The sequence below is a fragment of the Chrysemys picta genome, chromosome 2 (assembly GCF_011386835.1).
Source record: "Chrysemys picta bellii isolate R12L10 chromosome 2, ASM1138683v2, whole genome shotgun sequence".
NCBI classification, from domain to species: Eukaryota; Metazoa; Chordata; order Testudines; family Emydidae; genus Chrysemys; species Chrysemys picta.
The window spans coordinates 203,252,474-203,278,833 of NC_088792.1; the positions used below are offsets into that span (position 1 = coordinate 203,252,474).

General features: G+C 39.9%; 1 protein-coding gene across 2 annotated transcripts in view; it reads right to left on the reverse strand.

Annotated features, from left to right (window-relative positions):
- VAPA (VAMP associated protein A) overlaps nt 1–24,041 on the reverse strand; it is a 43,857-nt gene extending 19,816 nt beyond the window's left edge. The window contains exons 1-2 of one of the 2 annotated variants that reach the window (XM_005282657.5): nt 23,522–24,041; nt 2,960–3,112 (exon numbers count right to left, since the gene is read on the reverse strand). In XM_005282657.5, the coding sequence (XP_005282714.1) occupies nt 2,960–3,112; nt 23,522–23,597 (229 nt within the window). In that variant the 5' untranslated portion in view covers nt 23,598–24,041. The remainder of the gene's footprint in view (nt 1–2,959; nt 3,113–23,521) is intronic. The other variant, XM_065582035.1, reaches the window with a different exon arrangement.
- Between the last annotated feature and the right edge of the window lie 2,319 nt (nt 24,042–26,360).

Here is a 26,360-nt window from a genome sequence, read left to right on the forward strand (position 1 = left end):
GTAACGATAACTCCCCATTTAAACTTGAGACGTATTAACCAGTTGGGCTTTTCTAATGAGCTCCTGAAATAAGCGCTCTCAGCCCACCACTATTGATTAGATAGAAAATATGAATTCACTATTGATAACATTTGCAGATGATAAAGACTGGCGATGTGGCAAATAACAAGGTATGGTCATTGATAAAGAATGATCTGGGTCATTTGGAAACATGGTGTGTGATCTGCTTTTTAACATAGACAAATGCTAGACAATACATCTAGGGACAAGAACGCAAACGATACTTACAGAACCTGGATTCTGGAAAGCAGCAACTCTGAAAAGTACTTACGGGTCACTGTATATAACTAGCTATACATGATCCTCCAGTGTGATTCTGTGGCAAAGAGGGCTATTAAAATACCTGACTGTATTAACTGGGGGAATCAAGCAGGAGTAAAGTGTGATATTACCTCTGTTTGGCACTGGCGAAACAACTGCTGGAATACTGTCCAGTACTGGTGTTTACACTTCAAAAAGAATGTTGAAAAATTTGAGAGGTTTGGAGAAGAATTAGAAGGATGACTTGTGCCTGGAAAAGGCACCTTACTATGAGATTCTAAAGGAGCTCAACCTAATTTACTACAGAAAAGGTCAAGTGGAATCTTGATCACAAATCTATAAACTGACTACCCAAGGAAAAGATATCTGATACTAGAGGACTCTAACCTAGCAGACAAAGGCATAATGAGATACAATGGCTGAAAGGTGAAGTTAGCAAAGTTCTGCTGGAAACAAGATAAGTTCTCCATTACTCTTAGCAGATATGTCTAAACTGCAAAAAAAACAAAGAAACCTGCAGCAGTAAGTTTCAGAGCCTGGGTCAACTGACTTGGGTTCATGCTATGGGACTAAAAAGTAGCAGTGTAGATGTTCCCATTCAGGCTGGAAATATCTACACTGCTATTTTTAGTCCTGTAGTATGAGCCCAGTCAATTGACCCGGGCTCTCAGACTCCTGATCCGGGGTTTTGGGGTTTTTTTGCAAAGTAGATGTACCTAGAGTCTCTTTAATTCAAGGTGTCTCTCAGTGAAATGTTCTAGCTCAACCAGAAATTGTTGGTCTAGATGTAGGAATCACTGTAGAAACTCTTTGGACTGTGATCTACCTCCTGCATAACAGTGGCCAAACTTGTTCTCTTCAACGGCAACTGTTAAGAAGAAAATTTGTATTTGACTATAAATCAAAAATTTGCTCCATGAACTGTGCCCGGCAACTTTTAAACAGAATTGTTTCAATCGGCCTTCCCAGTCTCCTTCAGCCACTTCTCAAGATAAGTATCAATGTGAATCAGGAGTGCTTTGAGCATCTGCTCCCCACATCTCTGTTGCTGCTTCTCAGCAGCTCATCCACTGGCTCCTGCCACACCACAAGAAGGAAGAAAAACAGCAGCTCTGGTTGTTCCATTGGCAGCTTCCCTGCTACATTGTGGAAGCCCCAAGGAGAGCAAGACAGGAGCCTGAATGACTCTGCCTGAGCCTAGAGCACCACCTCGCAAAGGGGTAGGGAAGTAATCCTTTGCTAGGTGGTGCTCTAGGCAAAGGATTACTTCCCTACCCCTTCCAAATACCCAAGGCAGTCTAGGAGAGGGGGAAAGAATGATAAGCTGGATCCATAAGGTGGGTCCATGGAAGTGGTCAGGAGGCAACCTGGCTCTTCTTTCCTTCGCTCGTGGGAGGTGGGGGAGCTCCTTCCCCATGTGGCCCTCCCCATAGGGCAGTGGGATGAGCTACCAGAGCCATTTGCTCACTCATGGGAGAGTACAGCCCTTTCCCCAGACCCGGGAGAGGCAGCCTGCACCCAGTATTCTCAGTACAGTGTGCTGCTGCTTTCGCAGTACAATGGGCCCAGTCTTAGATTAAAATACATATGTCCAGTTATTTTGGCAGGCTGCCAACATTTTGCTGCCAACACAAGTGGCAGAAAGGCAATGGTAATTTTTCAAACAACAACAGCAAAAATAAAAATAAAAAAAATAAAAAACCTGTCCAAGACAAACCAAACAAATTTTCATGGGAGAAAGAAAAGGCACCGTCAGTCCCCAGGGCTCCCTCTGCTGAATTTCAAAGGCCTGCTGCAAACTATGGACATGTCAGAGCTTCTTTAAAAAGACTAAGAACCTTTTATAAATGGAAAGCATTAGGCTACCTAAATAATCTGGAAAAGATAGGTATTGAATAGTGGATTTGTGATGCTGTGATTGAGCTAATTATATGGTCCACTTAATCATTTTAAATATGGAATGTACTATATGATCCATTCAACTAAGTTTTCATCTAATTTTTAAAGCGTCATTAACTATATTAGATATCATATACAGTGTAATTACTTCACAGCCATAAAGTGATGTCCCACTACAAGCTGAGGGTGCATTATAAACAAAAATATGCCTCTCTTGGGCAAGGGCATCATTAATTTTTCTCTGATCCTTTCCACCTTCCCCTCTAGCTTCCGTACACTCATCATGAGTGAATATAACAGATTATAATTGTAATTCAGTATCCCCCATCATATCTTTTCCTCACTATCCCACCTTCCCATTTCCTTTCTTACTGTATAATCTGATCTTGAACCACATTTTTTTTTAAAGCCAATGCAGAAAGGGTAATTTGAATGTGTTAACTTGTCCAAATTAAGTCAGAAACATAATAGTTTGTAAAAGACAGCTAAATATTTCAGTATCTAGGATTTTAATTTTCATATATTAACTTTTGGTGTACAAGTTGTTGTGGTGGCACCTGCAAGCTTAACGATACTGAAGAGACTGTACTAACAATTATCAACAACCCTTTAAAAAAAAAAAAACAGTTAATGATGTTATGCAATAGTTTCTGTAAGGGACAGGTGGCAAAGTGTTTTGTGTAGTATCTTGCAACAAGAGAATCAGAACTATAAAGCCGCACAACAAACTTGTTTTTACCTGAAACAGTTACAGATGATCCTGGGTCAATAATTCCACTGTTTGGCCGCACACAGTATCGACGAGGCGCTGTGGTCTTCACTTTGAAGCATACTTTTCTATCTGATGGGTTTCGTAGTTTAAGATTTGTAGTGACTACATCTGTGAAGGGACCTGTTTAAAAAAAAAAAAAAAAAAAAAGTATGTTTCTAGGGGGGGGCGGGGGAAAAAAAAAAAAAAAACTCGCTTATGCAGTCCTGAATACTCTTAAATACAATTTCTGATAGTAGTTTTTTTTTGTTATCTCCTGAGAACATTAACAATTACAAAGCATGCAACAAGGTACATATTCTTCTTGTTAAATGTCCAGACCCCACATGTACTCTGTTACACGACAACGTGTGTGTGTGTGTATGTATATATATACACACATATTATATATATATATACACACACACACACACACACACACACACACACACACACACACACGCCAGTGCACACCTCTGTAGTACAAACTAGTCATAGTCTGGATTCAAATTATTTAAAAATAGTACAGCCAATACAGAAAAGAAAACATTTTCAGCAAAGTTACTATGCTTATTTTCCCATAATTTTCTTGAAATACCAGATGATAGTCAAAGTGTTAAAATAACTATGGCAGTATTTTTCCTTAGAAACAGAAGCAACGCATATTTAAGATTAAGAAACCTCTCTATAGCTTTGTTATACTTGAGTAGTAAAATGTTTAAGTCATAACAGGTAAAACTCTGTGATACTGAGATGCATTAATTGCTCGCTGGTTGACTGTTGATAGAGTTGCCAAGGACAAAATGGGCAGACACACTAATCCTTTAACTCTCAAGTGGTCTTTCCAGATGTGGGCAGAAAAAAACTGTCAGAGAAGATAGAAATGTTTAAATTGCTGTTGCCCACATTGTACCTATTCTGTGGACAAGAGAATTCAGTTTCCATGGTTATCCACACAGCTCTTGATGAACACTATGTTTGCCAAAAAACAAAAAAAACACCCTACAGTTCTAGATGAGGGAAGCGACTAGACTAGTTGGCCAAGCAAAGAGAGAGAGTTTCAGTGTCAGCAATATAAGCTCCTTCTCTTCAGAGCCCATCCTCAGATGGCACCTAGTAGCAATGGCATGAAGAGAGGAAAGAAGAGGAAGCTGTAGTGTTCCAAGCACAAGTGAGGTTAACTGGCCCCAAGCTGTGGGTAAGCAAGATAGCAAAAGCACTGAATGGGAGGATGCCTGCTTATAGTTTTATTGAAAAGGTTTTATATATATATGAAATTTGCTCTTAACCGAATTTCACATGCGGAGTTTCTAGATATCACAACTACTTTGGAGCTCTTAAATGGCATTTTAAAAATCCTACTGCATCTTATTGTGAAAATGCTGAAATTACAACGAAAAGTCACGCACAAAAAGAACAATGTTTTCATTAAATAAGACGAAAAGTAAAAGGATATAAGCCCTCAAATTTCAGGATATAACCCAGCCCTGAGATCAGGGACGAAACTTTCCCTGTGTGTAGGTTCTTCTGTAACAGGAATCCCCCAGCACCTCTAGATGAAGTAACTGGTATTAGCCACGACTGGAGAGGATACTGGGCTAGATGGCCCACTAATCTGTCAGTATGGCACTTCCTTCATTTCTACAATCCTGTGAACTCTCAATCTGAATCCTTGGTTCTGAGGGAATCAGCACCAACCTACACAGGAGTGATTGGAGAGGAGTTGATAACTGGCTGAAGACAAGGATTAGGACAGGGAAAAATGGACAGAGGCTTCCACTTAAACCATGTCTACATTTCATCTTATTGGATGCGGAGCTTGCCAAGCCAATTTGCCGCAGCAGCGAAGTGCAGAACCCTCAGATCACCATCAAATTGGTACGAGGGCAGTCAGTGATGTGAAACATTCTCAGTCTTTGTCCACAGCTCACCTGGGATCTTCCTGCTGGCCAGCCCCAAGCGTGACGGCTGGCTGCACATTGTCCCTGGCTCGTTCAAAATCGGTTCAGAAGTGCCCATGAACAGTTTGGCAAACCAAAGCTAGGTATGCATGTGGTCAGGCCAGTTATAAGAGATTGGTTTCTGACATCAGCTGAAGATCATTCTTCATACCACACTGACATCACAGAGAAATCTGGGCAGGGCAAGTGGGCCCACAACAGGTGCATCGATGACAAGTGCACTCTTGGGTGGTTAAAGAAGTCTGCGTATAGTGGTAGGACCAGGATTGCCCTGATCTTCTCAACCATTCTGGCTGTAGCATACTTATCACAGGTGCTCGGAAGAGTGATGTTGCTTAACACAGGGAGCCATGGTACTGGTATGAGTCGAATCATGACAGTTACAATGCGCACAGTTGAATATAGCTGTGCATCAACCAACTTGACATGAGATGAATGGAGCTAGACAGGAGCAGTATTCTGCTGCAGACATACAGAGGGCTAAAGCAGATGATCAGAGAGTTTGTGTATTTGCTCCCCATGAAATGCCAGCCAATTCGCTTAGACGGCTGTTACGCAACCTCACCTTAGCCACAGCTGTCCTCATGTGGTTTAGACGGGGGGGGGGGGGGAGGGATAGCTCAGTGGTTTGAGCATTGGCCTGCTAAACCCAGGGTTGAGAGTTCAATCCTTGAGGGGGCCATTTAGGGAACTGGGGCAAAAATCAGTACTTGGTCCTGCTAGTGAAGGCAGGGGGTTGGACTTGATGATCTTTCGGGGTCCCTTCCAGTTCTATGAGATAGATATATATATGGAAATATAGCTACCTACCTATCGAGAGAGAGAGATCTAGGATTACTCCAAGGTAGACTGGGTGGGATTCATATTTCCATTGAGAAAGATATTCAGTTCTTGGGCTAGTCTAACATTGTAAAGATCGAACACACCTGTAACTGTTTTGGTCAGACTTGGTTCTAAATATCTACACTAGAAAAGATATACTGACATAGTTATACGAGCATACCATCTTAGCACGGATGCAGGTTATAGCAGAAAGAGGGTGAATACAAATTGATGATTTTTTTAAAAAATATGAATAAATTTTGTTTTTTTAAATTAAACACAAGTTTATTTTTTAAAAATAGACCCACTTAAAAATAAATTTGAAATTGACAACCTACGTAAGGCCTAAAATTATAATCTTTTTAAATCATTTAAATTAATTACAAACTTTAATATTAAGCAATAAATATTTCCTGCCAAGTTTTAAAGCAAATCAAACCGCTGAACTCATGGAAGTCATTTGCTAAGCAACCGGAAACAAAAATTGCTGAAGTCCTAAACCAGCTTTTGACAGCAGTAGCCTCTTCTGCAGAGTCAAAGAGAATGCTTTCTTCATTTCAGTTTACACAACTAGTTCTGTTCAAAGTTAAGAAACCACTGGGAGTTGAAAAAGCAGGAAAGTTTATTTTTCTCTCCCAGTGTATGAATAAAAACTAGATGCAAGAATGAGATCTTCTAGTTCTAAAACCTTGCAGGACGCTATGAACAGAAACAAAACAGTTCAATTCACTAACTACAGATAATACCTCCTCTGTTTAATAAGCCATATTAAATGCAAAACGTTTTGATACACACACAAAAAGTTTATCCAGCACTTTTAAAGTCATTTTATTTAATAACAAATTTTTGTGAATTTTAATTGAATTTGAATTTCCATCCAGAGCTTGACACAAAACAATTAAAAAATTAATCTAATAAATAAAAAATGCATCATTCACCATTTTCTAAACATAATAAAAGAGTAAAAATTAAGAATCTGAATGAATATAAGTTACGTTATATAACTGATGAAGTAAATGTGCTCATCGTATCATGCTGACTAGCAAAAAGAGCACCAAATGTAGTGTAAAGGCTATATTTAGTTGCAAATCAATATGTTCTAATGGTTACCAACTAATGAGAATCATTCTCTCTTTAGGAAAATAATAAAAATTACAAATGCAAAAAATGATTAAAATTGATTATTTAAATCAAGGTTTCCTGCTGGGTGATTAAAACCACTTTGATTTAAGTCAATCCACCCTGCAAACAAAAAAAACACTTATCCTGGTTTGGCAAGCAAAATAAGGTACATAGGCATAAAGTACATTTGCCAGCATAAACTGCAGCTACACTCTGATTTTGCCAGTACTGAAATAACACCCCTCAAAAAAATTTACACCCCTAAACCACAAAGCTACATCAGCAAAAGTTTCTTGTGCAGACCTGGTTCCACTCTATTCTGGTGAAAAGAGACACAGGATAGGAGGGAAATCTTTTTAGCGGCAAAGTCTGCAGAACCATTAAATTTGGTCTCTCCTAGGGTGACCAAATAGAAAGTGTGAAAAATCGGGATGGGGGTGGAGGGTAATAGGGATCTATATAAGAAAAAGCCCAGCTGTGAAAAAACAATTCTGAAAAAAAAAAAAAGCTGCAACAAAAGTCTCATCTTGCAAATAAATCAGCAAAAGACAAAAAATATTTTCTTAGAGAGGCATTTAAAGACAGAGGAAAACTCTTTTGCAAAATATGTAACATTCTCAACCATGAAATGAAATAAATAACTACAAATCACAGAAGCATTTAAAGAGAAAGGCTGAGTTGCAAGGACAATGTCATAAAATGCAGCGCACAATTTTTACATGTTTCAGCACAACCACAACTGCACAACAGAAGTGGTTACATGTCATCTGTGACAGGGCACAAACTTGTGCCAGTGCAAATATATGACTACCTAAAGCAAGCCGTCCTTTCATATGACAGTTGCTTAACACTCAAGTGAAGAATGATAATTCCAGGAGGTTACCAGCTACAAGATGTAGGTCTTACAGATGTCTATAAATGTGAAAAACTCAAGGACAAAGTGTAGGATAACTGTCATTATAACCAATGAAATAACTATGATGGTTGCTACATACTTAATATTTTAAGTGCGCCATCAATGAAAGACAGCACTGGAAAGATGTGTTCCTATCTTGCTGATGCACACTTCATCCGGCGAGGGTGGCAGTGGGAAGAAATCACACCACCATGCCCCTCTTGCCATCATTCAAATAGTCTAAATTATGAAACTGTTTACAACATGGTTGTCTTTGACACTGATAATTAGATGAAGTAAACTTTTAATTCTGTACTGTCTGGACTATTTCCCAATAGGAAGTTCAAAATTAATATTTACAGTAGTTTCCAGGAGCAAGTTCTTCTAATTGGTGTGGGATTTGAGCAGCACAACAACTCAAACATGCCTCTTGCATCTGGATAAAACTATCCTACACCCATTTTCTGTCTCCAATGAGTGCATATGGGTACCACTTGGATTAGAATGTGAGGCCCATATTAAGAATTTATGCTGTAAAATTTCAAAAAATTGCTTTGCCCTTGCATGGATTGGATCCATCCATGCTAACAACACATGCCATAAACTCAGACCAGGCCCCTGAGGATGCCATTTGTAGCATATTTTCTCAAGACTAAAGCAGTGACTTTGAAAAAGATTGAGGGTCATGGTGGATAATCAGCTGAACATAAACTCCCAGTGTGATACTATCCCAAAAGAGCTAATGCAATAATGGAATGCATAAACAGGGGAATCTTGAGAAGGAGTAGAGAGGTTATTTTACCTCTTTTTATTTCGCACTGCGTCCAGCTCTGGTGCCCACAATTCATGAAGGAGTTGATAAACTGGACACAGTTCAGAAAAGAGCCATGAGACTGATTTAAAGGAATAGTAAATATGCCTTACAGTGACAGACTCAAAGAGCTCAATCTACTTAGTTTAACAAACAGAAGGTTAAGGGGTGACTTGATTACAGCCTCAGTATCTACATGGGGACCAAATATTTAATAATGGGCACTTCGATCTAGCAGAGGAAGGTGGAACACAATCCAATGGCTGGAAGCTGAAGGTAGACAAAATCAGACTAGAAATAAGGCATACTTTTTTAATGGTCAGTAATTAACCATTGGAACAATTTGCCAAGGATTCTGGTGGATTCTCCACCACTGACCATTTTAAAATCAAGATTCGATGTTTTTCTAAAAGATCTGCTCTAGGAATTATTTGGGGGAAGTTCTCTGTCTTATGTTATACAGGGGATCAAACTGGATAGTCATAATGGTCCCTTCTGGCCTTGGAATCTATGATCTTGAATGACAACGGGCAACAGGAGTCTGACCATGCCTGCATGGCTCTAGCACAAGATGTAAAGGTAGTGGATGTATGAAGGGCTGCTGACATTACCTCATTTTTTATTACTATATTATTCTTTATTATTGCCATTTCTTTAACCAGACATTAGGGTTCCATCAACTTTAGGGAGTATAAATCAGAACAGATTTAACTTGTAGTGGACTCTTCTTCTCGACCACTTCCTCCGATGCTTTTTTCAGGGGGTTATCTGGAGGAGTATATAAGGTCCACATAATACTCTTGAGAATAGTTCCAAATTACTCAAAAAAATGATTCTGAGGTTCCTTCTCTGTAGGTTCTAGTCCCAAGTCTGAAAGAAAATTGCCCTTGCTCCCAGAAGACAAATATGAGGATCCTCTGCATTTCCTTGGCCTTTTCTTGTCCCTTTTGGAGCCATTAACCTAAGAAGATTTGTATTATGGCGAACTGGGAAAGAGTATTCCTTCACCTCTCAGGTTCTAATAAACAAACTGGAGGAAGATGGAGCATCATTTGTATAAGTGCTCGTCACCCGAACATTTAAGTCATTGGGCACAGGGGTCTGATATACTCTTTCCCCACAAGGCAGGTAAGTCTTAAAACTGATCTTTTTTCCCCCCAGTTTCTGCCATTGCACCTGGCAACAACTAGTGTAACAAAGTTCCCAGGGATGTTTCCTAAGGAACCAAAAATACAGAACAGTGAGGGCTCCTGGATTTAGTGCAGATGGATCCCACTAATGGGGTTCTGTATAAAGAATACAATCATTTCCCATAAACGATTATGGCATCATTCTATCATTTTGTAAACATATTTTTCAAATAGTAAAATAAGACTTCAAATCAATGTAAAGTCAATATATTTGATCTGCAAAGGATTGATACTGTATATCATGTTTTAAATACAATACAGAATTATTAAAAAAACATTATTAGATGTACTGCTTTAAGCAAACAGAGTAATATGTCATATTATTCTATAACATTAAGCAATATTGCCCCACTTATATCCATTCCAAATACTGCTGCAAAGACTATTTTCCTGACTCGTTGCTTGACCATGTCACCTTTCTCTTTGGTTCCCTCCACTGGCTCCCCATTCTCAATCACATCAGACAAACTAATTGTGTGGAGTTTCCAGGAAAGACCACAGAACACATCATATCCCCCACAAAGACCCCACCTTACACACTAGTTATAGGGCCAGACCAATATTAAGAATATGTCTCGAATGCGCATCTCCAAAAAATAATATATATCTTCAGGAAAAAGAGCGAATGTTTATGGAGAAATGAGGCTTGCAGTGCTGTTCTTCACTGCCAGTTTGCTGGTCCCAGAGCAAGGAAGGGTGAAAAGATGGATGAAGGAAGGGAATGTATGTTTGTGGAAAAACTGATAGTTTTGAGACCCCAACGGTCTGATGTGGATTATTGTTTGTTTGGACAGCATGTAAAGTTTGGAAGAAAGCTCTCTTCTAAGGGAAAAAATAGAGATGGCCAGTGCATTTGGGGGGTTTTGTAATTGTTATTTCTTTGTTTCGTTATCTATTTTCTGCAATATCACAAGTTAGGTAGGGCCTCACATACAGGTGAAATAGCTTGATGGCACAGGAAATAATGAGAAACCTACTATTTGCTGCTTAGACTTGCACTTTCAAGAAACTCAGATCCTTCTGCAAACAATTTAAAGAGACGTCCAAAATGTCCTTCATGGACAACCTCCAGGGATTTGTCTTCCTCCCGAAAGACCATGGATGGCCAAAATGGTAGAAAAATTTCTGAATCTAACAAGGAAATCAAGCAACTTGAGAGTATTTCACAGTCTACTCTAGGAGGCATGGTGGTTCAGTTTCCACAAGGCAAGCTTCACACACTGCGGGTTTGGGTAGGTCAAAGGTGTGCAGTAGATGAGATCTCAAGAGATTAGTACTAACCTACGGAGGACACTATCTGGGAAGGCAGGGGCATGTGGGACAGAAGAGGAAATCAGTATTACCAAGCTGACCCCTCTGACCATCTGGATGCAAAGGGTAACAGCAAAAAGGCATGATCGCAGATCAGATTAGGGAAGTGGTAGTGCATCCACTGTAGCCTCTTAGTGAAAATATTTGCAGAATTTGGTTATCTTCCCTATGAACTGGATTGCAACATGAGTCTCCACTTGCAGAAGGAATCGACTCTATATAATTTGCCTGAAGACTTGCTGGTTAGCTCTGATTCTCCCAACTCCAGCTCATTATGGCTGACATTCAGCCTATCGGTATCTGAGTCACAAATCCAGGTATTCCAACATCTGCAATGTAATCTTTTGCTGTTTGTTCTTCTTAGACATGCGCTAAGCTCTGGTAGTAGTTATATCATTCTCCTCATAAATGTGTGACTCAGAGCACCCTTGAAAACAATCTGACACTTGCATCCACACAATTCCAGAAGGTTGAGTCTAGACTAGGACTCCAGAAGAGTACACCACTTGCCATGTGTTATATAAGATTCCACCTAGCTCCCCATCCTGACGGGCTGTCAGTCATCATGCAGATTGCTAGTGGATCTGCCAAAGATTTTCCCTACGAGGGGGACGAGCTCTATTTTTTTAACCCACAGAAAGATCCTGTCTACCTCTGACAGAGGTAGAACACTGAGAAGCAACAGCAGTGCAGTTTACCAGGTATGTCTGTAGGGGGTACTGACAGGCCATATGGGGGGGGGGGGAAATCTAAAAGGGAAACTTTTTGCCTGCTTCTTAGCCAGAAAAAAGCTTAGCAGTTTCAAACCTGACAGAGCAGTAAATTCCCATTCAAAGAATCCTTGTTTATAACCTCATATTGGTCCAAAAACCTGACACTCAGTTTATGGTGTCAGTGGCATGATGAATCCTATAAGTACAACATTAACCACTTAATACGCAAAAGATCGTATGTACTCAAAACAACTCTGTATAGTTGATGGTAATTTGAAACATCATTGGGGAGAACGCCTTTATCCCAGCTGTGAAATATTTATATTACTATAACTATGCATGCTTACACTTCAACAGAACTTTAATGAAGTGCTTCGATACTCCCAATCAACAGTTATGCTTTATTGTGTAAATACAATATTATGATGTGTTAAAATTGAAATTCAAATTCAAATTTGTAATTTGGCAGGGTGATTATAAGCCAAACAAACCAATACCTAGTAAGAAAATAAGTACCTTTTTGCGAGAACTACTTAAGTCTTAAATTAAGGTGTGCTTTTAAATTCTAAAGCTAAGACAGCAAGCCTGATTTATATTCAATTGCTGCACCTTCCCGGCTTTATTGAAAGATATTCCTCAAATATCCATTTAGCAGAGTGACAAGTTTTCTTTGAGGCTCATTTTCAGTTATTTATATTAAAGGTCCACATCTCTTTTTGTTAATTCCAAACTCACATCCTACTTTCACTTAATGGTAATGTTACTCCTACTGCATAGTATGACTCCACATCTATTGTAAACTTTTACAATTTTGAACAATTCTTATTCCTCCCGGGGTACAGTGGGAGAGAGAAAATAAGTCTTTCAAAATTTTACACTGATAAAATATTCTCCCCTTCCAAAAGCTCTCTCATTGCTGTGACAACAGAAGAGTGGCAAGAAATATTTTAGGACTGCTAAATGTGAATGTTTAATAAAACAAGTGATTTCCAAGGCCAGGTCAGCTACTGCTAAGTATATGTGATCAACCATTATATTTCGGTAATGTACTGGCCACGGCATGATCCTTTACCACGGGAACTGCAACATGTTGCCTAATCCAAGTAAACCAAATAACTGATGAACTAAGCAGAGATACTCCCAGGAACTCTTTTTCTAGAAACCACACACACAATGCCAGACTGGTATAACAAAACTGAATGAACCACTGAGAATGAAAGAGAGGACCCGCACTGTTTTCACCTGATATACTACTAACCGTTGGTGGGGCTGAAGCACAGCGAAGGTTTCAAGTTTATTCAACATGTCCGATAAGCAGCACCACAAGGCATAAGTGCCTTCTCAAAAATGATGTCAAGTATCAGAGGGGTAGCCATGTTAGTCTGAATCTGTAAAAAGCAACGGAGGGTCCTGTGGCACCTTTGAGACTAACAGAAGTATTGGGAGCATAAGCTTTCGTGGGTAAGAACCTCACTTCTTCAGATGCAAGGGATGCCTTGCATCTGAAGAAGGTTCTGTTAGTCTCAAAGGTGCCACAGGACCCTCTGTTGCTTTTCTCAAAAATGGAACTTCCAGGCTAGTTCTCATACATATTTCTAGCCTCTGCTGCAACAGGAAAACTATTCTTAAAATGATATAGAAGAAATCAGAAAAATTCATTTTAATCATCTCAGACTACCAACTATTATGGCCCTGGTGCCAAACTACTCAGTCTCTCCACAAAAAGCCTAATCAAAATCAGCTACTGTACCTCAAGACACTTATTCCAGGGACTAGCGTTCTACATAAACTTGCTATCAAGGAGACCAGCTTCAAAGCAAGGAACATTCAAAGTACTGAACTTAATGCAAGAACTCAAAAAGCATTCTCCGGGTCATCACTGCTTCCCTTGTGTGTTAAGTTTCAGCAACAGAGTGAAAGCAACTTTTTGCAAGTTTCATATTTCTGCTCCTGCTGTGAACAGAGACATGTGTATGCATTTATGTTATTGAGGACTTTGGAAGTGAGATATTTTTTGCTCTCTAACAGCAAGCGGCCCATGCAAGTTTAAAAAAAAAAATCAAATGAGATTCATTTTTTGTTGCTGCTCTCCAACCTCCACCTGACACAATGCACAAAGTCCACTCTCAACAGGCTTCAGTGTCATATCTTTTAAATTTTCTAAATGCAGGCCTAGATAATAATACCTAGCTCTTACATAGCATGTTCAATCAGTAGATATCAAAGATATCAAAAGAGGTCAGTATAATTGTCCCCAATTTACAGCTGGGGAAACAGGGAGGTGAAGTGACATGCCCATGGTCACCAAACAGGAGAGTGGCAGGGCTGGGAATAAAACTCGGGTCTCCTGACTCCCAGTTGAGTGCTCTATCCAATAAGCCATTTAAGTACTAGCTCTCTAAATGTACAAATATCTTATTGCAGGTTCATGGGCAAAAATCAAACACATTGTGAGTTTTCACCCAGAGGTGCAAAGATTCATTCGAAGTGTAAAGAAACAGACTGATACTCATGTCTTCAACAGTTAGTTTTAAGGGCACTGATGGAACCTGCCTTTAAGTTACTCAGGGAAGTGTTAGATCATCTGCTTTACAAAAAAAATAGTACTCGTTAGTAACTTACTCCATCTGATATAGAACTATGAAACAATTATCTCAGTATCCTCAAATCACATTCCATCAAGTAAAACTAATACAGCATCCTCCCAATTATCCAAATAGCAGGAGGGACTCAGGATTTTATTCAGATAATCAGAAGTTCAGATAATCAAGAAGGTAGGAGCAGCAGCACAGGAAACCCTCTACAGTTCCACGGTCACAGGTCTGTCTGCTCACTCACTCCTGTGATAGTGAAAATACAGAAGACTGTGCTGCCATTCCTGCCTCTCCATTATTGCAGGCACAAGCTGCAGGAGGGAGGCTGAGGTCCTGGCAGAGCAGAGCCGAGACCCTCAGCCCAGACTCTGCTCTTTCCCACCAGGACCACAGCCTTCCCTGCACCTCCAAATAGCCCCAGAGGGGGGTACCTGCGCTGCTGCAGGAACCATTCACAGTAAGATAGCCTTCCCTGCAGCTGTCATGCCAAACCGTGAAATTGGGCTTGGTTTTGGCTTAATTGGCTTGTGAGTTGCTTGTTGGCTAGTTTTTAGCTTGTTGGTTTTTTTGGTTTTTTTTTTTTTGATCGGCTCCCAGCAAGCAGAGGCAAAGGGGGGCAAGCAGGGGCAAGGGGGCGAAGAGACTCCGGGGTGCATAGCGGGCTCACCACAGTCCCAGACTGCACACCGGGGGGGATCTAATTACAAACTATTGGGGTTCTTAGGGATTGGCTTGTTTTGGTCTTATTTTGAAATGGGATTAGCTTGATTTTTGGCTGTGAAAGTCGGGGTGCTTATTTACCAGATGCTCTGGTATGCAAATCCCTTCCCAGCATGAGGGACTAGGTTCAGATAACAAGATTTTGGAAAAATCAGGACTATACTGCACAATAGTACCACAGTTTATTTCAAAATTGGGTATCTTAATTTTATATATTACACACATCTCCACACCCAAAAACCCTAACCAAAATTATGACAAGGAAGTGAAATGGCATATGCTAGATATCATGAAAACCGCAAAGATAAAAGAACCTCCATTTCAATCAAAATTATAACCCCTATTTTAGCATGAACAACATCAAAAGCATTAATAGAATTATCTAATCCTTTTCTAAATTTAGCTCCTGTATTTGACTGTAACTTCTTGAAGCAATGAATTCAACTCCATGGGCTATGTGCATGGAACAGTATTTCTGATTTGTTCTAAGTTTACATGACCGATTTCACTGAGAGCCCCCCGCCCACACTTTGTATTACAAGACCATGTAGAAATACAATCTAGAATTTTAAATATTGCAGGCAAGCTTTTCCAACTTCTTTCAAAGCTAAAACCTATTTTTTTATGATCTCCTAGGCATCTTTAACTATCACCATACTTCAAGCCACCTTCTCCAGACATGTTTGGGCTCTTAAGTGTCAAACTAGATGTTACTCCAAGCAAGACTATACTCAGTTATGCCAACATATATTTTCTGTGTTATTCTTTATCTTTTTAAAAATTCACTCAAGTATCTAATATGCTTTTTTTTGCCGCCACAGCTGCATACAAGAAAGACTTCTCCAAACCTCACTGCCAACTGTATTCAAGTTGAATACCATATGCTGGTAGTTTCATTTCTAAATTAAATGATTTAAAGCATAATAAAGTCAAGGGGGAAGGACTCCCTCCCCGAAAGCCCACATCCCATTATTCAAAACATAGGCAAAATGAATTTTACAAAACAAAAATTTATCAAAACTTTCACTTTTGGGCTAAAAAGCACAAGAAAGCTTCACTGAAAGCTCTTCTCCCCTCAGAAATCAATGCCCAAATAAATACATTATAATCAAGTATGTTATAATCAAAGATTGTTATAAATACCCACCACCCCAAGAATAAATTGCATCTTTGTTATATCAGAAATTAAGTTTTATAACTTAAGGGGGGAAAAAAAGTGGAATTTCTTAACTACAATATACCATACTCATGTTTCTACCTTCCTATTTTCAGTAAGAACTGTGCAGAATGCTACAACTTGTACTACTCGGCAAACTTCCTGTTGATTCTGTCTACGAAATTAATGTGTCTGTGTTTGGTTTACTTTAAGATCACAGTTGTCTCATTTGAGAACTTTCAGTATGGGTGGAGAAAGTTAATACCAATCTATCATTAGTCCCTTAACGGTTCATATATTTCATAATTTTCCTTACTAGTTTAGTATGAACTAAGCTCTCCTCAGCCTTTTCTTCCAACTTGATTTTGCAACTGGCAAGATGAGTATATTTCAATCCTTTAAATGGCTAGTGCTTTAGAAGTTTACAAGACAGCTATCAATCAAATAACTAAACTGGCCAGAAGTTTATAAGGATACCAACCACCTCATTCAGCAGCGAACCATTAGAGGACAGCACTGCATTGAAACATCCACCCCCTTAGCTAAGGAACTAGGATTCCCAGCACAGTGCTATCTTTGGACTATGCTTCAAGGTTCTGTTTTCCATAGTGGCCTTAAACAATAAAAAAGGTCAGTTTCATTCTCAAACTATGATTAGCAGAACTTGAGAGAGATCTAGGATTATGTATAGATGGTGTTTCTCAAGCATCTGGAGGTGGGATAAAGTGAGCAACACAACTCCTGTTAATTCCAATGAAAGAAGAAGGTAGTCCTTTGACAATAAATACTCTAAATATTTATTGATAGAAAATTCTATCTGAATAAATAGCAAGACATGCCACTATTACAAACATAACTTGTCACACTATTTTCAGCTTCAATAAATGTAACAGCAGTCAGTATCAAATACACCTACAGTATTCCTAACTTGACAAAGCAGTACAACCCATCAATTACTCAATTTTGAGTTCTGTCCTAATTGTGTGACCATTGTCATCTCATAATCACAACACTTCCCTGTAAATACTGATTGGTCAAAGTTTTTTAAATGTTGAATTTTATTTTTTCTTAACACATCTGTACAAATCATTGTTAGTTTATCATACATTTCATTTCATTGCTACTACAAAAAAATTATAGAATTTTATTAAAGCTAATGTTAAAATTCTATAATGCACAGGTTAAGGAAAGAGTGTCTGTTCATCTTACTAAAGATTATTTTGGGACAATAATCACTTGGTGAAACTCTATAGCCTGTGTTGCGAATGAGGTGTCACATTTTTGGCCTTAAAAAAAATCAATGACTATTCACTGAACTTTATTCAACTTCACATTGAATGATATCTCTATCTCAGCACACACTACTAACACTTAGCATACGAACACATTAAGTATAAAAGAGTTCATTTTATAAATAAAATCACAATTGTGCACATAACCATTTTCATCAAATTTTCCCTGTGCAATCTAATATTTTGATTTTTTAAAATGTAACTAGTATGACTATTTTCTGTTATTTTTATTCAGAAACATTTACTTCACAGCAAAGTCTGAGACTGCACAATTCAATACTAATCCGCCACAAATCCTGTTGGCACTTTGGGCAGAGCCAAAAGATGACCCAATCTAGGCACACTCAAAAAAGCAGTCATATTACATTTAAGGAGTTCAAATCCTGCCTACACAAAAAGACATAGCCTGGGCCAATTTTGGCAACATGTCTTGAAGGCAGGGGGATGGATTTAACAGTGAGCTATTTTTACTCTTAAATTCAACCTTCTCGATTTGCAGTAATGCATATCCTGTAGCTTTCAACATTACCAATAGCAAGGCAGTGATTACAAAGCATACTATTGAACTCCAATACTTATTTGATATGGTTCTAATAATCATAAGAAATCCCAGAAGGACATCTATACTTGACAAACTAGAAAGTGTTTCCTTGCAATATTTTATGTAACCTGAACATGTTAATCTTCATGAATATTGGTTATAACAGGAGGCAATTTTACACTCTTCTAATGAGTTTAGATTACAAAGATTAATAATGAGAAATAAAATCTGATCTGCTATACTGATCATTACTGGTAACTGGGTGATTTCAGTCTATTTATTTATGTTTTTATTCTAGCCCGAAACATAACAAAATCAGGAACAAAATGGAAAAACACCACCACTGTACTCTTGCTCATATTTGTAATGATACTTTGTTTACACTTTCCAGTAAGTGACCTTTTCAATAGAAACAACTGGATTTCACATTCCTGTAACAAGATCTTCAATGAAGAACATGAATCAAGAATAAGCCCCACTCAAAAGAAAGCATTTTTTTAAATCTTAAAATATTCCTATGCGATGCCAATAAGTTATTTTAAATATACACCCTAAATAAGATACTGGTTGATAATCCTTTAAAGGGCCACTATCAAGTCAATTACTCCCAAATTCAGGCTCAGTAAATAGAAATGTTCATACCTTTTTTTTAAATTCCTGTGAAGAGACTATATTTAAACATTCCTCTGCAGTGTTTGCAACTAATACAGCAGTATTATGCTAGTGTAAGAGAGCCAGAAAATGAAGGTGACTAATCTATTTTCATTGTCCAAATTGAGGAAAAAGTAAAAAATCTTCATTATAAAATCTGAATTTTAGGTTTTTTCATTTTTAATAATTTGATATGTTAGTAACTAAAGGATTTTTTTAAAATTTAAAAGGAGTGAGAAAATATTTGGTGATATAAATACTTACAAACTACTCAAAATTAAATGTGTGTAATATTCCATAGTTACTTGAAAGACTTAGAACAAGAAGTAATGTTTTACCAGCATGGCCAGGAGCACAGCTATTAAATACTAGCAAAATGAGTGACTTGTTAATGCAGTGTTGTAGCCAAGTTATCCCCAGGATATTAAGAGACACAAGGTGGGTGAGGTAACATCTTTTATTGGACTAACTTCTATTGTGAGTCGGGCTAGTCCACACTAACCCCCCAGTTCGAACTAAGATACGCAACTTCAGCTACGTGAATAACGTAGTTCGAACTACAAGGTACTTACCGCGGGTCTACACGTGGCAGGCAGGCTCCCCCATCGACTCCGCTTACTCCTCTCGCAGAGCAGGAGTACCGGCGTCGACAGCGAGCACTTCCGGGATTGAATTATCGCGTCTAGACAAGACGTGATAATCGATCCCAGAAGATCGATTGCTTACCGCCGAACCTGGAGGTAAGTATAGACGCACCCTCAGACAAGCTTTCGAGCTTACCCTGGGCTCTACTTCAGGTCTGGGAAATGTACTTGTTAATGATGAACTCTGACAACATTTGAAGAAATGTAGGTAGTGTATGCAAAACACATACTTTGTTTATTATTGACAATTATATTTTTAAAAGCTGGAGCAGCTCTTAGATAAGAAAAAAGCACTGACACGTAAAAAGTAACTCCAATTAAACTCTCACAATCATAAATACCTTTTAAAGGTTAAAAAAAAGCCTTTATCGATTTAATGAAGAACATGCTGAGATCCCATGACAATTCAGAGCTTTAACAACAATTACTAAATGTATCAGTATCTGCATGGTTGACGTGAAAGAGCCTTATACTATACAGTGAAGCTGTTCCACTTTCCAAACTAGTGGATTTTAAGCAAATAATATATTTTCAAATCTTCCAATCAAATATCAAGGCACTATAGCTGTACCGTCTCAGATCTCAAGTTACAAACAAAATGTTTTAGGCTGATAGATGGAAGAATACACTGGTTTAGGAAGGTAGTATGGTTCAGTGGATAAAGCATCTGACTAAGAGGCAAGTGACCTGGGTTCCATTCTCAGCACTGTCAGTGGCTCATTCAGGAAATCACGTCAACTCTGTGCCTCAGTTTCCCCATTTGTTAAAAAAGGTTTTAATTATACTTCCTTTCATCAAGTGTTTTGAGATCTACTTATGAGAACAACCATGTAATGAGTAAATCTGATGACTGCCAAAATTTCATAGGATCAACTATTGCCCACTACATCAGAAGAGAAAACTAGTTTTGCCTCTGCAAGCAAGAGGCTATTAAGACTGAAATATCTAGGGGCTACAAATACTGGATGCTAGTCTTTCATTCATTGCGGGGAAGGGAGGGGAAATATTTCATATAATACATCAGCCACCATTAGATATTTTCTTTAACCTATATGAACCCCAAATGGTAACACCTTTCCGTTCAGACCTTATGCAGCAATTGTTGATTAAGGTTCTGAGTAATTAAATCAATTAGCGAAGATGCTGACCATCTTTCTCATCTGTAAAGAAAGCAAAAACCAGGAACATTTTACTGGACGCTGCTCAGAGCTTCCTGACAAGACTGGTACTTGCTTATTTTTGAATGCAACTCACTGCTTATGCCAAAGTACGTTAACACATATTATACCCTCATTCAACTATCACCAATGTCAGAAAGTAAATCCTTTGGGAGCAAAAAATAACCTGTTTTTGTTCTGGTCTCTGTAAAAATCCCAATCTGGATGTCTAGTGTGCACATCAAGTGTTTGATTTTAGGAATGCTATATGAATCAACCACTTTCTTTTCTGCCCCATCAAAAGAACTTCAGCAAATCAGTGGCAATCACAGTAAAACACTTTTCTTTTTACCAACTCAATACACTTTTGCCACATTGGATTTGAAAGAGAACCTCTTTTAAGGTACATTACCTATTATCAGCTTGTCTAAGTGGTATAAAAGGAGAATATATTACTTACAATCTCTTCCCCGCCCCCAACTTTCTAAGTTATATTATTGGAGAAACAGTGTTTTGTAATACACAAACATGGTTGTTAATTGCACATTGTTCTGATGTATTTTAACATAAAAGTACACATACTGAGATGGCATGTAGAGTCAGTGAACTGACCTGCTGTATCTGAAATGCAATAGGTTTGGTCCTTCTATACAGTCATCGAAGGCCCCATTTTGCTTCATGTTCTACTTAAATATTCCCTTCCACAAAAGTCTTCCCAACACCTGTACTTGTCTAAATAAAGTTTAAGTTTACACTTAAAATAATTCATATATCTCCCATTCTGAGGGTACATCCTAAGACTATTTCTTTGCTTACTCATATCTGTCCTATAGATTTTGCAATCCAATGATGATTCAAGGACAGCATCTCTTACATCTCAACAGTTCTGTTTATACCCAGTAAACGTTGCTTACTTTTGGCTAAGGGAGACATTCTAGGTTGATATGCCTGCAATTATACATACTAGCTTTGGTTTAGTATGCATGCGTGTACCCTCTTTCTACTTTTCTTGGGAGACAACAGGGTATTGAAATGTATAATACAGTGCAGCCATTCTCTAAGAGCATGTACAATTCTGGGGCCTGCTAACTCTGAGAGAGACTTTATAAAACCTGGCAGTATTTTAACAATATAGAAAGAAAAAAAACCTCTACAATTTTGGGTGTATCAGAAAATATGCAATTAAAAAAGTTCTACTAAAAATATTAAAGTGAGCGCATTCCTGTAGGTTTCTTTTTAATTGACTAAATGGGTAGAAAATAATTCAAATCTCTGATATGAAAATTATAGTTTGTTATAAAACTCTCTTCTCTAATAAGCAAGCTTTAAGCACTGTTGAGAAAATGTGGGCTACCTAAAGCTATTTTTCAGGAACACAGTTGTTCTCTGTAAGATACAAGATCACATCAGTTTATTCTACTTGCCCATTTAAAGGGGTCCTACAAATAAGCCACCAAAATGATTCTAAAATTTCCCAAAGAACACAAGAAAAGACTGCCCTGCTCCCCAAAATACTATACATAGAAAATGAATGTGAAGAATTAACACGGTTAAAAGTAAAAAGTTAAATACAAAGAAAGATTAAAGGATTAGCTAAGAAGTACAAGAACTGCTGATGCTATTTGAAGAATTAAGGAATTTATATTTATGCAATTAGGTTTGTTTATATTTTCCCAAATTAACAGTAACAGTTTTGTTTCAGAGTAAAAGCTTTAACTAATAAATTGTTCACTTAATGCCCATTGTCAATCTGTGGGCACTGAAAATTACCACATAATTATGACTACCATAGCACAACTTTCTTTTGGTCCTCACCTTCCAAGGGGCCTGTCGTCCTAGCAACTGAATGTGTGTCTGTTCAGAACCCCCCTCGCTATTAAAGCTGGGGTTTATCAGAGAACAGCGTAATTAATCAGAGCCTATTTTAACGGAACTGTTTTAAGCCAGTCTTAGTAAGACTACATAGCGAGCTCCCCACAAATAAATATCTGACACACAGAAGCTTTTGCAATTCTCACATTCCTTTTCTTCATTACCAAAAGTTAATGAACTGCCTGCTGAGACACTCTGAAGGATTAACCTAAAACTGCTCTGAAAGACGCCAGCATCGTGTCATCTGCCCTCCCAAAAGGGTCAAACTCCATCTGGGAAAGGAGCGTGCCGTTGCAGATCCCCTAGTGATACCAGCAGATAATGGTGCAAAATAGCACCACTCCCTCCCCGCTACAAACCCTTGTTAACAGCTGGACTTAACCCAGCCGCAAGCAGAGCGCGCCTACGGACAGGGAACAAATAGACTTGAGGACACCCTGGGAAAGGGGGAGCGTCTCTCCTCACACATGCAGCATCCCCCTTCCCCCCGGCCTCTCCTACCTGCTCCCCGGGGAAGACGCACCACGCAGGTTTTGGTTTGGGGTGGGGGACAATCCCCGCTCTGAGCCCCCCGTCACTCCCGCCGGTGCCCAGAGACCCGCCCCGAGAGCGGACAGGGCAGAGATGCAGCGCGTCCCCCACCAGTTCCCGGGCTATTGAGGCCGGGCTGCCCCGTCCCCTCGGCTGGGCAGTCTGGGGAGGTTTAAGGGCCTGGCTGCGGCGCAGCCGCTCCCGGCGGGAGGGCGGAGGGGCCCGGCTCCCCGCTCCAGGCACTAGGTGGGGGCGGCATGCAGCGCGGGGCGGCTGCTGCGGCACCTGCCCGCCTCTCCCCGGGAGCGGCCTGGGTCGGAGCCGGGCCCGCGGAGGCGGCGCCGGCCGGGCCCGAGACACACGATTCCCTGCGGGATCTCAAGATGGCGGCGGCGGAGCCGCGTCCCGGTCACCGGCTCTGGTTCTCCGCTCCGCAGGGAGACCGGGACGGGGCCTTGCCGCCGCCGCGACCCCGGGGAAGTCGATACCCACGCAGGGGCAGCCCGGGCCCGGCTCCCACCCACCCCGCAGCCTCTCGGCACCGGGCGACTCGGCCCCCACCGCTCGTACCTTTGAATTTGAGGTCGGTGGGCGGATCGAGCACCAAGATCTGCTCGTGCTTAGCCAGAGTCCCAGCGGCCGCCATCTCGCTCGCTCGCTCGCTGCCGCGGGGGGAGGGGAGGAGGAGCCGGGCAGAGGCGCCGCTCGCTCACGCCGGGGAGGGGGAGCAGGACTGGCCGAACTCGGCTGGGGTCCGGACCGAGCGGCCGCCGCCTCGTTCCCCCTCCGTGGGCGCGCGTGCTCCTCTCCCCCTTTTTCTCCAAGAATTGACTCAACCCCCGCGGCGGTCGCGCGCACTGCGATCAAACGCCAACCTCGCCGCGGGCACGATGGCAGTGGCAGAACCCAACCGGCGCATGCGCGCTTCCTCCCCTCTCTCTTCTTCCGCCCTCCCCCCGTCCGTTGACAGCTCGCTAGACTTGGCCTCACGGCCCAGCAGTCACGCGCAGCCTCTGCTGAAGCAGCAGGGGGCGCGTGAGCTGGAAGAGACAGACGGGGAGCGGTTGGGGGGGGAAGGAAAGAAGAGCGCGTGCGCAACGTATAGAGGCGGAGGAAGTGGTGTTCGACGTGGCCAAAGTTTCATCTGAAGACTACAGATCCCAGCATTCAATACTCTGCAGGCGGTGGAAGCATTGCATGCTAGGAATAGTAGTCTTCAAGGGCCACATCAGTGCACAAGGGGCGGGTAGTTGAAACTGGAGCTTGGGCTTTTCAATGGTCCAGTGTAGTCAGTCCTCAGCTGGGCAAAAACTCGACTGTCCCAGTGTTAGGATGTAAGAATATGGCCTCATTCATATCAGAGAGTGTCCAATAGCTAAATATCAGGGGGTAGCCGTGTTAGTCTGTATCTACAAAAACAACAAAGAGTCTGGTGGCACCTTAAAGACTAACAGATTTATTTGGGCATAAGCTTTCGTGAGTAAAAACCTCACTTCTTCGGATGCATCCGAAGAAGTGAGGTTTTTACTCACGAAAGCTTATGCCCAAATAAATCTGTTAGTCTTTAAGGTGCCACCAGACTCAATAGCTAAAGTTAATACAGGCAACAGTTTAATTGTAGATAGAAAGCAGGGCAATTCACCCCACTTCTCCTGACTTTAAACATAAAGTAAATTCCTAGACAGAAAATGTATTTTTCCCTTTCACTCTCACCATTGCCTTCCCCCGCACTCCTTTCTAAGGTTTGCATTTTATACTTGTACTTAAAAATAGTACTCTCAGTGGATAACAAGACCTAGGATAACATTATTTACTAACAGTGTAGGAGAAAATAAGGCTAAATCAAAAGATTATTAAAATAACGTGAACAACCATAATCCATTCAACCCCTCCCAAGCCAGATGAGGACTGTACCAAACTTATTTACAGTAAAACATTTCAAGTTGTCTCCTTATCAATATCTATTAAGAGTTTTCCACTTTTTCCCTACAATCTTTCAGTGTGTGTTTTTCTCCCTCAGTTCTAGTTACACACAGACTGGTAGGTAAAAATATCTTCTCTGTCATGTTCTTTTATTTTTCTCTTCTTTACAAGGATACTTATTCTATTACATTCCCTCTTTCCCCTTTATTCTTCTTTGTATTCACTAATCTACCAAAGCTCAACACATACTGTAAGCTGTCCAGAGGAGACAACTAGCCCCTCAAAATTCCAATCAGCTCAGAATTTTTGTTATGTCATTCTTGACTGAGAGGAATACCCTGATGGCCTCCCAATTAGTCAGATTTGTCCCTATTTGCAGAACTTCAAAGGCCTAACTTTCTAAGGACCAAGAGTTGGGGAACAATTGTAAAATTTCAACTGACACAGACTATTCCATTCCCACCATTCCATCCTTTCTCCTTTTAAAGAGGTACAAAATAACAATAAATTACACACATTCAAAGTAATAGTAAGTAGATTCAGAAGAGATAAATACCTTCCATTTTCAAGTTCTTAGACACAAATCATCAAAACAAAACACTGAGGGGAAGAAAGGCTGGGATTATGTCCTGTTGATGTCTCTCCTTAATATGGTTACAGATTTTACACATTTGCAATCATGGTTTCCACCACTGACATCTTGTTATATGTGGCTGCATCTGAGATAGATGTAGTATTTGTCGATGTGTGAATATCACTTTTTTTTCCCGTTCCCACCATCATCATGCTAAGAGTGAGTGAATGGATTGTGCCTGGGTGGGAGATGTAGCAAAGCAAGCATAGATGTATTATGTGATTCTTGTAGGGTTCACTTAGTCTTGTAGTAATAGCAAAATTGGTAAATAGGTGCAGTATGGGTGGATTCATGGAATTATGTAAGAACCTTTACTTGTTAATGTTCTCTCTTTTGTTCAAATACAAAATTCAAATCTCTGGGGCCTTGCTGACCTGCTGTTATTTGTTGTCTTCTGAAATATAAAGTTATGCTTGGGATACATATGAGTTACAGTGTACTATTGGTGTAATTTATTTGGTTGTTAATGAGCTCACAGTGTAGTTTTAAGCTGCCTAGCTGTATTGTAAATCAAAGATAAATCTGAAGTCCACACTATTACCGTAGATTTATAGCATTATTAATTTTTTTAAATTTACCAGTCTAGAAAAATGGTTTGTTGTACATCCTTGAGGTTTTTTCAACCACTGTGTATTTATTTTTATAATAGTGGCACTACATAAACATACAACATAATTCTAAAATTCAACTGGCAAAAACAAAAACAAAAAATACACACTTGGGAAATAATCAGTAAGATAACAGTTAAAGGGGTTCTGTCAAATAGCATGGGCCTAAAATTCAATATACCTTAATATTTCTAATATTTGAGACCTCCTCCTGCTCTCATTGAAGACTAAAGTAGTTCTTTCA